This window comes from Heloderma suspectum, chromosome 4 (genome assembly GCF_057233095.1).
Source record: "Heloderma suspectum isolate Gila_16-S chromosome 4, 16-S_ref, whole genome shotgun sequence".
NCBI lineage: Eukaryota > Metazoa > Chordata > Lepidosauria > Squamata > Helodermatidae > Heloderma > Heloderma suspectum.
In genome coordinates this window covers 184,574,184-184,587,905 of record NC_139461.1, presented here as the reverse complement: position 1 = coordinate 184,587,905, position 13,722 = coordinate 184,574,184, and the positions used below count along the sequence as shown (strand labels likewise).

Here is a 13,722-nt window from a genome sequence, read left to right as displayed (position 1 = left end):
CTTTTCCTCTTTTCACAGAGGGAACTCAAGCGAAACACAACAATGGTAATTTGATAGCTCATTATCTGCGATCTATTTAAAAACAGAACAAAGGGTATTTAGTGCAGGAGACGCCTTGGATGATCACAGCGTCCTCTAAACTGCCCGCAAACTTCCATGAAGGAGCAATCTCAACCACAGCATAAAAGCTCTGTGTGAAGAAAGCCCAAGTCTCTCCTCTCAGACCTGTCTGCTGCTACATAGTTGGGTTAGAATGCAGCTACCTCAGCCTGTCAATCCCTAGCCTGGCGTTTTTATTCCCTCACTCTCCCTGTGGTCTCCTCAATCTCTTTCCTATCTCAAATCTTCCTCTCCCCCTATGGACTGCCTTAAATAGTCCTGAGAATCTCCTATGGCAGCTTGTAGGGCCAAAAAGAGAAATACTCCACCAACCCACAGGGGTGAGGAAAGAGTTAATGTTCCCGTATCCCTCCACACTAAGACTCTGTTCTATGCGGTAATATGTAGCTTGGCCCTGAGAAGTCACATTCTATAACTGAAGGAATGGCACCACACACAGAATCCATTAGATCCTCTCTGCAACATAGAACCCCTCTGCAAATAGTAGAGTACTGGCAGCGTTCTGGCTTCAGAATAAAACTGAGCTTATACAATATTACATTTCCAGCAGTTGCGGCCATAGACTTTGACAGGGCAGAATCCCCCCTCTCCTTTATACAGGCCATTTTAAAAAGGCACACATCCTATAAGCTTCCTATTGGTTTAAATGGGATATCTAGCTACATTTCTCCTACTTATAACTATTGTGGTTTCCACACAAATGTCATAAAATTTGCTAGTATTCTACTATTACTTATCACATAATAGTAGAATGCATACAGTGCTTGTCATATGTATGCACCATCTTGGAAGAGGCATTCCCTCTTTCCACCAGCCACTGTGTTTTGTGTTAGTACTTGTATATAGAGACTTTGAAAAATGTTTTAATTTTGTTTCCCAGTCATCTGGAGAACTTTTTTTTACTCAACTAAAAGTCTGAATTGATTAATTTAACCGAGTTAGAGGTTAGCAGTGCAATCCTATAAATGACTACTATGAAGTAAGATCTATTGAATGCATAGGGACTTACCCCCAGGAATATACGATTGCACAGCCTAAATGCCACAATCTCAGCTGGAAGCAAATTACACTATTAACGGCACACAAAACGTTGTGCTTGATAACTCTGTGACTGATGTGCACCTGATCTATCTTCCTTATTATACCATGCTTGAAACTGCAGGAACATAATCTCAGACTGTTCTTGAGAAAATACTGTTTTCTTTTTGAGACTGCTTTTTTTTTTTTAAGCATGCAATTGAATTAAATTAACTCCCGCCAGAGGGTGCTGTCATACTATCCAAAGCAAACAGGGTGACTGATGGAACTCTCTGAAAGACCAAACTTCTTTTCCTTTCCTTCTTCCTGTTAATATTCAGAGCTAATAAGCTAACATTAATCACTTACAGGACACAATCTTCAATATAAAAAATAATTATTCAAGTTCAAGAATGACATAATTTCTCTCGTGCTTTCAGAATGTCCGAATTCTATTCTGTGGACCCTTGTACAGGAAAGCAATAGGGCTAATACAACACTGCCAGTTAAGAGAATCTCTTTTGGGGGGCAGTATTTGAGTAACTGTGTTTTTCCCAATATCAGGCAGGCCAGATACCTCAGAAGCTCACAAGCAGGGGATGATTGAAAGTGCTATCTGTGGTATATGTTCGAGGTTCATTCTTTTTATTTATCTTAAGCATACTGCCTCTGAGGTTTCTTTTACTGGGTATTAGCCATATCAGCTAAACAACAACAACACACCTAGTTTTCTAGGTGCTGTAGAAAGGTTAAGAAAACAACAGTCTCTCTCCCCTTTCAACTTCTCGGTTCACACATGACAACCCTGGGTTGTCGTAATCGTGCTTGATCACTCCCAATTGGCCCCTGCTCGGCACGTTTAACGTGACTTCCAAACCCAGAACTCTGGCTTGTCTCTCTACTGGCAAGCCATCACTCTGCGCCTGATTCAGGTGTCACACCTGACCTAGCTTCTAAGGCCCCATTGTGCTACATGCCGTGATGTGACCTACAACACCACTGAAGCACCATGTTGTGGAGGGAACTATGGGATGTGGGTTTGAACTGTAGGAGGTGGGAGACAGAGAGAATGCTAGAGCCACAAAATAGCATAAGGTGCCTCCAGTCCACAAGACCCCGTGCTTCCTAATTGGAGGGAGGGGACTTAACCAGCGGGCAACTCAAAAGCATAAAAACAAAAAACAAAAACAAAACACACACACCAAGAGCTAGGGTAGGAATCACCACCCTTTTGGTAGGCACATTTGGAATTCTGAGAGGGTTTCATGGGTACTCTCACAAAATGGCTGCCATGGTGGGCACAGTCAGTCACAAAACACTCATTTCCCCAGAAGGCAAGCTGGTGAGACTAAAAGAAAAGTAATTTGCTCAAGAACCTAAGTACAAGGCAGAGGTGGGGTCTGAGCTCCAAAACAGAAAGCCACTCTTCTGAATCCAAATAGAAAGGCAGCACTGTGCTTTGCAGCATGTCAGTGTCCCAATTAAAAAAAAAAGTTAATTACAAAAAAAAAAAAAACCACCTTTAGAAATATAATAAAATTAGGAGGGGTTAGGGACGTTAAGAGAGGTGTCTGCAGAACACCGGTGCCCACAGGGGCCATGTTGGAAACCCCACAGCTAGAGTTTATTAATCCCCAGGGAGGGGGGCAATAGGCACGGGGGAGGCAATAGGAAAACTTCAGGTATACAATTTAAAATAAGTTTCACAGCAACAGCGTAAGGGCGGATGGAGTCCAACAACGAAGACAGACGCAGCCGAGTGTTCGGTGTCTCTCAGGCCTGTCTAGGCCACACAGTCCTGGGAGGCAGGTGTGGGCCTCAGGCTCTCTCACACACTCGGGATGAATGCTGCTGTGTGAGGGCAGAAGGCAACTTGCTGCTCCCTCTCCTCACGGTCTTCTCTGAATGGTTCCTTGTTAGCCACCACCCCTGGAATCACCTCTTGCTCCCTTTCCTTTCTCCAGGCTCCACAGACCTCTCTCCCAATCTCAGACCAAAACTTTCAGTCCTCCACAACAGACCCTAGGAGCCAAAACGGCCTGTGCCTAGGCCTGCCACACAGGGGCCAACACTGCAAGTTACATTTAATTTTTCATTTCTCTGTAAGAACTGTCTCCTACTTACACCACAGTTAAAGGATAGTAGCTATGATAACAGGGGGACTGAGCAATTACGCAAGGGAAGTACACAAATAAGCAGTGACACACACAACTCTGAATGCAAAAAGAAGAGGGGACGTAAAAGAAGAGTCAAAGAGCTCTGAGGTCCTTGACCTTGGTTATAAACAACCATCAGTCATGTATGTATGTATATATAAATGTATTGGCCCCGGGAGCGTAGCCAAGTCATTTGTAGTGTTAGAGGGTCGTAGAGATCCACAATGCTTGCTTAAGTTCATTATTGGTGCAGTTCCCATGCTAGTAAGCCTCTGAGCATGTGCAGATGAGTCAAAAGGCTGATAACAGCCTTCGTGGTGCATTCCTTGCTAATGAGGGGAGTCTTTATCTCTGATGTGCCTGAGAAGCAGAGTTTGTTTACCTTAAAGCTGCAGGTGGCTGGGCTTGAGAACCAAGCGCTGTTGGCTGATGCTGAGAATGAATGCTAGGGGCACGTGCTGCTGAAACGCTGCTTGTTGCTAACCTGTAGAGTATAAGACCCATTGGACCCAATGGCTCGTGGTTCAGAGAAGCTGCCTGATCCAACCATTGGGTATGCTGTGTGCTGTAAGTTAACCAATAAAGTACTCCTTGTAAGTAAACCTTTGCATCTGATGTATCACTATCTTGGCACCTCTAACCTAAGAGTTCAACGCCCACGGCCGGGGCATACATATACACATACTCAATTTGCACACAATGGCAGCAAATCCTGGGTTAATTAGCCCACAATTTGCCATGGTGCTTGTCAGGCACGTTCCACAGCCATTTTAAATTTTCAATCCCCTATTAGTCTGATCAGCGGTTGCAACGTGACTGAACCCAGACACTATAGTAGGGATGTGAGAACACACCCCCATCCAGGTTCTCCATACGGCCAACCAGCCCCAGTCCCCACTCACTGGTCCCCAGACCACGCTTGAGCCCCTGCCACACTTGGCGAGCAGCCCACACTCACCCCAGCAACCTCATCGAGCTCTGTAGTCACCATCTTTTTGAAAAATAAAATGGTGATCACAAAAATGCGCATGTCTTTGTATGTGTGAAAATGCAAATTTCTGAGAATACACATATTCTCACATGCGAGATGTACATTTTTACAAAGGCCCACATTTGTGTGTGTGCGAATATGCACATTGTAAAATGAGCATTTTCACACATATGCAAATATACACATTCACAAAAATGCACATTTCTGCATGTGCACAAATATACACATTTATTTCTCAAAAAATTGTGACCACAAAGCTTGATGAGGCCACCAGGGTGAGTGCCGGGAATTCGCTGAGCGCGGGCAGGGGGCAAACAGGCACATGGGCTCAGCGAACAGGGCTCGGGGGTGTGGGCAGGGGCAGTTCTGCCAGATTTCCAGACTGAATCGGGTACCCACGCCATCCCTACACTATAGGTTAGTCATGAGTTAAACAACCCACAGTTAACCTACAATTAGTAGTTAGATTAATTGTGGGTTGTTTAACCCACGGTTAGCCTATAGTGTCCAGCTTAGGATGTCACAAGCGGGTTGTTGACGTGTTCAGAGGCACAAGTTTAATTTAAGCATACATGTGGTCATACCCCAGAGTGTGCACACATGAAGGGGCATACTCAGGTAAAGCTGCACGGGCATTCAAAGGAAGTTTCCCTTTGGCATCACAAACCAAATACCTGGATGTTTCTCAGCACCTCTTGCCTTGTTGCCAGAAGAAGGGCATTGCTTCAATGACTCTTACGAAATGAGACTTTGAAGCAATTCTTTTCTCCTGGAAACAACGGGACAAGCTATGCTGCATCTGTTATACTTCCTGAAACAGTTTCCTAACAGAGGCTTACTCTCCATGGGAGAATTGTGGTAGAAACCTGTAGGTAACTTTGTTCACCTCATTTTTCCTGCACAGTGCCTTTTTAAAACTAAAACACCAATTTCTGTAACTATCATAAGTATAGCTATTAAATTATTTTAACGACATAATCCTCACTGTTCATCTTAGTGAATGTATAATTTACTTTGATGTATTGCATGTTTATATGTGAAATACATGTTTCATATATGAAAGAAATGCTTTTAAAATGAATTAAAGAAGCTGTTTTAAAGACTCCTGAAAGTGGGCAAACACTTGCTTAGGGTGCCTGCTTTCCTCTTGAGGGTATTATATAGTACTGATATACAGCACAATCCTATACATGACTACTCAGAAGTAAGTCCCACTGAGTTCAATGGAATTATTCCAAGATAAATGGCCATAGGATTACACCCATAGTTTAATAAAATGGGTTTCACTCAAAAAGTATATGAGACCGCTTGTTCAATGCAGCTTTCCAATCCCTGCTCCCCCATTACCTCCTGTGCTACCTAGGGGTTGGGATACTTGAGAGGTCTGAGCTGCAGCTGGCGGTGGGGGCGGGGGGATTCCTTTGGAAAGTAAGATTTGGTTACTTCTCTATTTTTGTATGGATTTCCCCCCAGTGGATATATTTGCAGTTCAGTATCCAAAAGGTCTCATTAGTGGCACCTCTTTTTATTATGTTGTCATCATTTAGCAATTAAATAGCCTTAAAGCAACCATGTAAGGCAGGTTAGGGTTAAAATGGCACGGTTTTCCATGAAGCAATATGGTACTGCTGCTCTGGACCATAGACAACAGAGGAGGGCATCATTTTCTTGCCTTTGACCTTCAGGTACACCTACTAATGTGTATGCTTCTCTGGACAAACAGTACATGGGTGGTACTGCTTCTATGAATATCCCCACTTCGGCAATTTCTTAAAGAGATTTTCCTCTGTAGTTCCATTCTTTCAAGCACTCCTTCAGACCTTGCTACACTTCTGTAAGGGAGGCTAGTGCCCCTACAAATGGCTTAGTATATCTTTAAGAATGCATATTAAATGCATCAGAAACCCCAGTTAAGACCTTCCAGTCAGGACCTGCTGAGAATGAGAAATCTTACACACACAATAAAGCTGACAGTGGAGCTTACTTTTAAGTAGCCGTGTATAGGATTGCACTGTAAATCCTATTGTACTCTATGGGACAGGTGTATAAACATGCTTAAAGACTGCACTGTAATGAAAAAGTGAACATCTGTAGAATAAAGAAGGATCTTTACTGGGTTTGTCTCAAGGTTACTCCATGAATTACTGGAAGAGCTCTGATTAGATTTCTCTGGGCTTCAGGAAGAAACATCACAGGTAATTTGTGTCCCCCTTGGATAGTTTACGACAGATGGTGCAGACTGCCTGCCTTTCTGTTATGTGGGGTGCGTGGGCCATGGCAGCGGTTGGCACAGCAGTAACTCCTTAATAATGTATATAAGGGCCAAACCAGATGTTCCATTACTAGTGTGTGGGTTTCCATAAATGGAACCCCCCCACACACATCTTTCTTTTCTTTTCTTTTTACAAACAAAACAGCCATTGGAAAACCTGTGGGAAGGGGGTTTACATCTGTCCCACAAGTGGTGTTCCTTCTGAAAATCGATACCATCACCCCCTGTCTGATCATTGCCCCTATTAGAACCTATCTTTCAGTACAACTCTTTCCTGCTTTGATGTGATCACTATCCAGAAAATGGGTGTGAGTGTGCTGCCGAGGGAGGGGAAGAAGAGCTGCACAATATTTTGGGACCGAAAAGCAGCCTTTATTTGGAAAATGTTTTGAGCCATTATGTAATTACAGTGAGTTTTATTCTGGCACAATAAGGACTAAGGATGATGGGAGTTGTAGGACAGAAAAAAAAGTCCTACAACTCCCAGCATCCCCCAGCCAGTGCCCTAACAGATTTATTTTCGCATAGGCTTTCGTGGACTAATGTCCTGTCATCAGTTGCATAAAGTGCAGTTGGCAGCAGCACACACATGCACGTACAGGTATAAGGAAAAGCAATAATAACTAAAGGACCCCAAAAGCCACATATGGCATGTGAATTTATGTGCAATATTGATATAGATGCTGTGCCAATTACAACACCTGCAGTTGGTAATCACATAACCCTCCTCTGCCTAGTTCTGATGGAGATTGGGGGGATTCTTTGTGTGGAATAAAAAGACACAGAATCCAGTCATAGGGTTCCAATACAGTATGAAAGCCATATCTCTACAAATTATATGTTTTGCGGGCAAAGCATTACATGTGGGTTGTGTGCACAATGGACAGTATCGACATTACTATTCATTTCAATGGCTTAGATCCAGATTTAGGTGTGTGCATGTTGGCTAGCAGAAGCCAGAGTCCCCACTTCCTCCAGCCCCCTGAAAAAAACTAGGACTTTTTTTCTGTCTGACTCCCCCTAAGGGAGCAATCCTATGGCTCCTAGACCGCAACCCGATGGCCACAGGATATGGTGTTTTCCGGGAACCGACCTCGGAGGCAGCGCGGAACAGCCCCATTCTCCGTGCTCACAAGGGGCGTGGCTGGGGCATTCCGGGGCAGGCAGAGCGCAGTTGCCTGCACAACACATCCTATGTATCATACAGCGGCCTTCTTCCCCACTCTGTGATCTCACAGCTAGACAGCCGCGGTTGGCTGTCTAGCCGAAAAGCAGGGCAGGAGAAGCGCGGAGGGAACGATCCCCTCTGTGCTTCTCCTGCCCCGCTTTGGATAGGCAGTCGCCTCCAAGTTCGGAGGCGGCCGCCTATCTCGATAGGATTGCGCCCTAAGGCAACTAAGTCAATTTAGGTTTTGACTATAAAAATGACTTCTTAAAAACGATTAGCACTTCGCACAATCCTCCAGTGGAGGTTTTCGTACTTGGTAGCTGCACCAGATATCTTCTTAGCCCCCTGAGGTAATGAATCGCATCCACTTAAAGAGTAACTGCCCAGTCTTCCACACCTAGCTCAGGCATTTCTCTCTCCTCTCAAGCTGACAAGGTTCATACCTCACCAACGTTGGCCTCACTTTCACTGGTTATTACTGTTTCTCCTTCCTTTCTTAGCTCTGTGTTCTTGCCTTTTTCCCCTCTTCTTGGCTGACAGCCATCGCTCAGTTTCATTTTCTGTCTCAAAGCTCTTCTTTTCGCTCCCCCTCCCCAACTAGCTGACACCCAACACACAGCTGAGCTTCTGCTGAACTTTCCTGCCTCACATCTGACGCTGCAAAGTAACCTCGGTTCCATTTGGCAGCAGCTGCAGGAAAAGAACATCCTTAGAGAGTCTGTCCATGGCTACGGGAACTTCACACAACCATGGCCACGTGGATATGAGAGTGAGAATAAAGACCTACATGTGAGTGGGAGCCAGCTTTTTTCTGGGGACAGCTACACTTGGTAATTAATTATACAGTCAAGATGTGTAGACTCTTTCTCATGAACAGGTGAACACATCACATGTACAAAAAGCTTGTAGTACAGATGTAGAAAATAATGTGTCAACAAACCTGTAGCAACCACCGATTGGGGGTTGAATATTCAAAAAACCTGTGGAATGTGCCATGGTAAATAGTGAGTTAATTAACTCACGATTTGCTGCCCTTACTTACAAACAGCCCCATTCTGTGCGGAGATAGCCCATATTCTGATACAAGTATAATTCTGTTCCCTGCATAAATTATGCAAAGTAAGCAATTACACAATATATTTTATAGAAATCATAGCATTTTGTATGATTTGCTTTTGCTAGTCATGGAAAAGAACATAGAGGCACTGTAGCCTTGGCTCCTGACCAGTGGAAATCTTATTCAGCACTTCGGCTTCTGAGATTTTATGAGACATTGATCAGACACATTCAAACACATATTCCCAATCATGAGGGCTAGAAACTTGACTAAGTAAAAAAGAAACCAACATCATCGGTAATTTTAAATCACATTTATTTTTCAATTTATTTTATTTAAATCACATAAATTATTATTTACTTCTAAAATACAATCAATCCCTTGAAATAAGTTTGACTGAATATCTCTGATGTTAGATTTGGCCTTCTGTAATGTGATACACATTATATCCATTTCATTACATGATATTTTCTAATATATGTCTCCCTTTTCATTTCTATAATGGGTACATTTTAGGACTTATTAGAGGAGGTTTGGGGTAAAAAAAATTATTTTCAGAAATGTTATCAGCACCAGTTCTCCAGGATTGGAAGGCATATTAAACAATAAATACTGATGTTTCTGAAGCTTACTTTAATCCAAGGAGCAACCCTGAACAAAATTGGTGAAAAATTCTGATCTTTTCACAAATACTTAGTTTTTCTCTTCATCATCACTGTCAAAAATGTCTGATAAGCAATGAAAATAAGCTTTACAATATTAGTTATCTTACACCTGAGAGAACAGCATGAACAATTAGACTTCGGCAACAAAGAGAACACAATCCAACTCCCTCAAAAGTAAGGCAATACCATATTCTTAAACAATTTTGATTTTCAAATCAAGTTTTGCAAATCAGGGCTATGCTGTCCCAGGATTTTCATGTAAATGCAGACAGGGTTCAGACACCCCCTTTCCACACATTGAATGAATGCCTGGGCTAGCCCCACTGTTCTCAGTGGCCATGCCCCCAACAGCCACAGGTTCTGCCAGCTTGTTCTCCATACTGATATACGTACATATAAAGACCTCCTCCCCTTGTATGGAGAAGTTCCAAACATGCACATCTTAACACATAGAGATCCTTTAAACCTGTTGAACACAGAGACCACCCGGAGTTGCCCACTGCCTACATCAGAGGCAGGGGAGGGGCTAGCCCATGTGATCTTACAACCTCCCCACACATATACTTTGTCCATGTGGGAGGGGGACGTCTGAATCTCCTCACTTAGATAAGGAGCGTATGGCCTCAGACTTCTAGCTGGCATAGAACAATGTGTATCTGTGTGGTAGCATATGATGAACAGTTCACACATTATACTTTGTTGCTGTCAAAAATGGCCTCCCAGCAATAATCAATCCTCATTTGGCCCATAAGGTTTGAAATGTTTACCACATGACACCCACGTCATATTGCCAATTTTTCACCTGCCATGTTTGCAGCAGCCACTGTGGGGGTAGGTAGAATGGGGGTGCACTGCGTGAGATTATTTTCAGTGATATCCCCATGGTAACCATAAAATACATTGGGTGTTCCTAAAGAATTCCCATCTTAAGGAATTCGGCAAATCATCATGATCCTGAATAAGCACTGACCTTAGTCCAAATTCACACATGCCAGTAATGGCAAAAATGCATGTCAATTTACTTTTGTCCATAGTCAGCTTTAGTATATGGATATAGAGTCCCCAAGAAAATTATATTCATTTTTGAGTGTTCATTTTTTCTCTGAAAGCTCCCCATCTGCCTGCCCCCCCACTCTACACTGCCTTCCTTGCCATCTCTGATCTCCTTCCCCCCACTTCCACTCTGCTCAAAAACCAAGAGGAAACACAACAGGTGAAAATGGCCATTGTTAAAGAGCTCAGGAGGTGACCAGACGTTTGAGAGAGAGAGAGAGAGAGAGAGAGAGAGAGAGAGAGAGATTTCAATCCTATACTCATTTACCTAGGAGTAAGCCGTAGTGAACTCATTCAGACATCTGAGTAGACATGTTCAGGATTGCACTGTAAACCAGAGGATAGTATCCAATGTTAGTCCTACTAATAGTAGACCATTGAAATGAATGGGACTTAAGCTGGCTGTGATGAACTTAAGTCTAATTCATTTCAGTGGGTCTGCTCTATGTAGGACATTGGATACTACCCAGAGATTTGCAGTTCCTGTAACTTTAGTAGATTACTTGTTATATAACCTCAACATACCCAAAGAGAGTTGGCATTTACACATTTGCTTGCGAATGTTTAGAGAGGTGTGCAGTTTCCAGAAGCAGCATATGATAAATACAGTGCTGTGGTTCATCTACCACTTGATATTAGCAATATTGCACTGATACACAATGGTAGCTAAGGAAGCTGAGTTAAAATATTCTGTAACCTATTACAATGTTTACTGCTAAAACCTAAACAAATAAGTTTGAACATGTCAAGGTGATACATAGTGCTCCATGACAGAAAAAAGGCTCTGAAAAGGGGCTGCTAAAGAATGCACAAAATAGCCATTTGCTACAGAGGAGGAACATTTTTTTAATTAGCAATTACATCTTTTAAAATTCAGTACTTCTTATTTTCGAAATACTTTTCTGCTTGCCCCATTTTACATACTTCCTAAAAATATATTCTGACACAGTCTGTTATATAAGGTGGCTACAAGCAAAAGAGAACACAGCTGTGTTAGCTTTCTGTTTTATATAACTGTATTGTATTCATATATACAAATACAAGCTAATAAGAAAAAAAAAACCAATTATAACACAATCCTATACATGTGTTATGCAATTATAACACAATCCTCAGGTAGGTGCATATAGGATTGCAGCCTTAGCATAAGAACATAATTCATATATGAAGTTGTATAATACAAATAAAAAGAGATTTCTCATAATGTAATAAAGCAGGTATAAATATTAATTTAAAGTTCATGTTTTGTTTTCCAAAAATCAATAAAAGGACACTATTTTGTTGCAAATTTAGGATTTTGCTGTTTGCCATCTCTAACAGTACAATCCTATGGATATCTTATCAGAATTAAGCCCCATTGAGTTGGATCCAGGATCTGCCTTCCATGGATGGAAGGGCTCCACTCACAGAATGTGCTTTTGCCCTATTTTTGGAGATCCCCCCCCCCGCCTTCACACCACCTCACCCCATTCAGCAGGGTCCCCTGATTCTCTGTAGCTTTCTCAGGTGGCTGGTGGCACTGCCCTGGGAAGAAGCGGGCAGAGAAGTCTGCTTCCGCCAGCCCAGTTGTACATACCTACATCTGGATCCAGCCCATTGAGTTCAATGGATCTTACTCCAACATAAACGTGTAAGGGATTGCAGCCCTAATCTCACCAGCTCATTTAGTTTTATCGGTTGTGCTAAATGCCATACTTGTCCAATCTCTACAGGTAAGTGCTGTTGAATTTCTCACACTTTTTTTCTTGCTGCAATAACCAATTTTATAGCTGTTAATAAATGTAAAACCAATCAGATGTGTGGCTTTAATAAGTAAGTCCCATCTCCTAATAGCATGGCTTTGGGGTGTAATTATAGTTTATATCCAGTTTTCTCAGATTGCAATCTTATTCCCACTTCTCAGAGAGTAAACCCTAGGCGCAATCTGCATTACAACTTTAAACTGGTTTCAAACCTGTTTTTAGCTATTACAGCTACCAAATACAGGAATTCTGGGAACTGTAGCTCTAGGAAGAGGGGCCACTTAGGCAGGGGACAGGGGTCTCTAGCAAAGAATTCTCAGTACCCTCATGAAACTGCAGGATCCCTTTAGATAAACCAGTTTGAAACCAGTTTAAAGTTGTAATGTAGATTGCCCCCTAGTCAATGTAATGGGTCTTACTTCTGAGCAGACATGTATAGGGTTGCACTGCTCGTCCCACTGGGGCTTAGTCCCAAATCAGTTTGTTTAGAATTGCAGGCCTAAAAATAATCGGTTAGACACACAAAATTATACGTTAAGATGATCCAAGTGTTCATCTCTAGATGACTAGTGGGTTGTGTTTGTTGGTTTGCTTTCTTCTTTTGTTTTGGCAAAGATGCCCCTTCCCAGTAGAACTGGCTATTGCAATAAGGGAATACAAAGTCATTTATACAGCAGTAATAGCTAAGGAACTCTGCAGGACTTGCTTCTGAGTAAACATGTTTAGGATTGCACAACGCAGCTCCCCCACCCCCGAAACACGGCTGAAGTCAAAGCCGATTCAAACTAGTCAGCTCTTTCATTGGACAGTAGATAGCTTTAAAACAATTAATCTAGAACTCTTAGACCACGAACTTGTGCAAGTCGCTCTGAATTAAGGATTGCAGTCTTAGTGAAGTCCAGTAAAGAACAATCACATCCCTACACAAGGAGTGAGCACTGTCATGTCTTATCATTGACAGCATTGATTTAACGTTCAATGACTTACCGTTTTGTGCACTGCAATACACCCAGAGCAGGAGCAGAACAGTACAGCCCAGCAAACGGAATGTCATTTCAGGGCCTCGCAAAGGGCTCCCACCCTTTCCCCAATAGCTTCTGGTTGGTTTTCTCTGCCTGTACTTTGCCTTTCCTAGCTGTTCCAAGAAATGACCTTGCTTAAGCTTTTTCTTCACTATTCAATCCCCCGCTTAATCCTATTGCAACACACACAATCAACCTTTTCTTTTTTGGCAGAGAAATATGCAAACGATGTAAAAAAAGCACTTCCCCAGTTTCTCAATTTGCTCTGCCCTTCCTGTTTGCTTTCATTCTCCCACACTACATGTTAGTGCATGATCTCATCCAGTCTAGTCTCTCTCCCAACAAACCCAAACAGTGTTGCATTCGGGCTATAAGTGCTAAAAATACAAGTTGCTTAAAGGAATCCAGGTTTTCCTTGGCAAGGATCCTTCAGTTTCATGCTTGCCCTGTTCTTAACAA

The 13,722-nt window shown here is 42.6% G+C and overlaps 1 protein-coding gene across 3 annotated transcripts in view; it reads right to left on the bottom strand.

The window, feature by feature from the left end:
* The window catches only part of LOC146347831 (complement factor H-like), a 102,554-nt gene extending 89,160 nt beyond the window's left edge, over positions 1–13,394 (bottom strand). For all 3 annotated transcript variants that reach the window (XM_084851471.1, XM_084851473.1, XM_084851472.1), the window contains exon 1: positions 13,229–13,394. In XM_084851471.1, coding sequence (XP_084707597.1) covers positions 13,229–13,295 — 67 coding nt within the window. In that variant the 5' untranslated portion in view covers positions 13,296–13,394. The remainder of the gene's footprint in view (positions 1–13,228) is intronic.
* Positions 13,395–13,722: the final 328 nt, after the last annotated feature.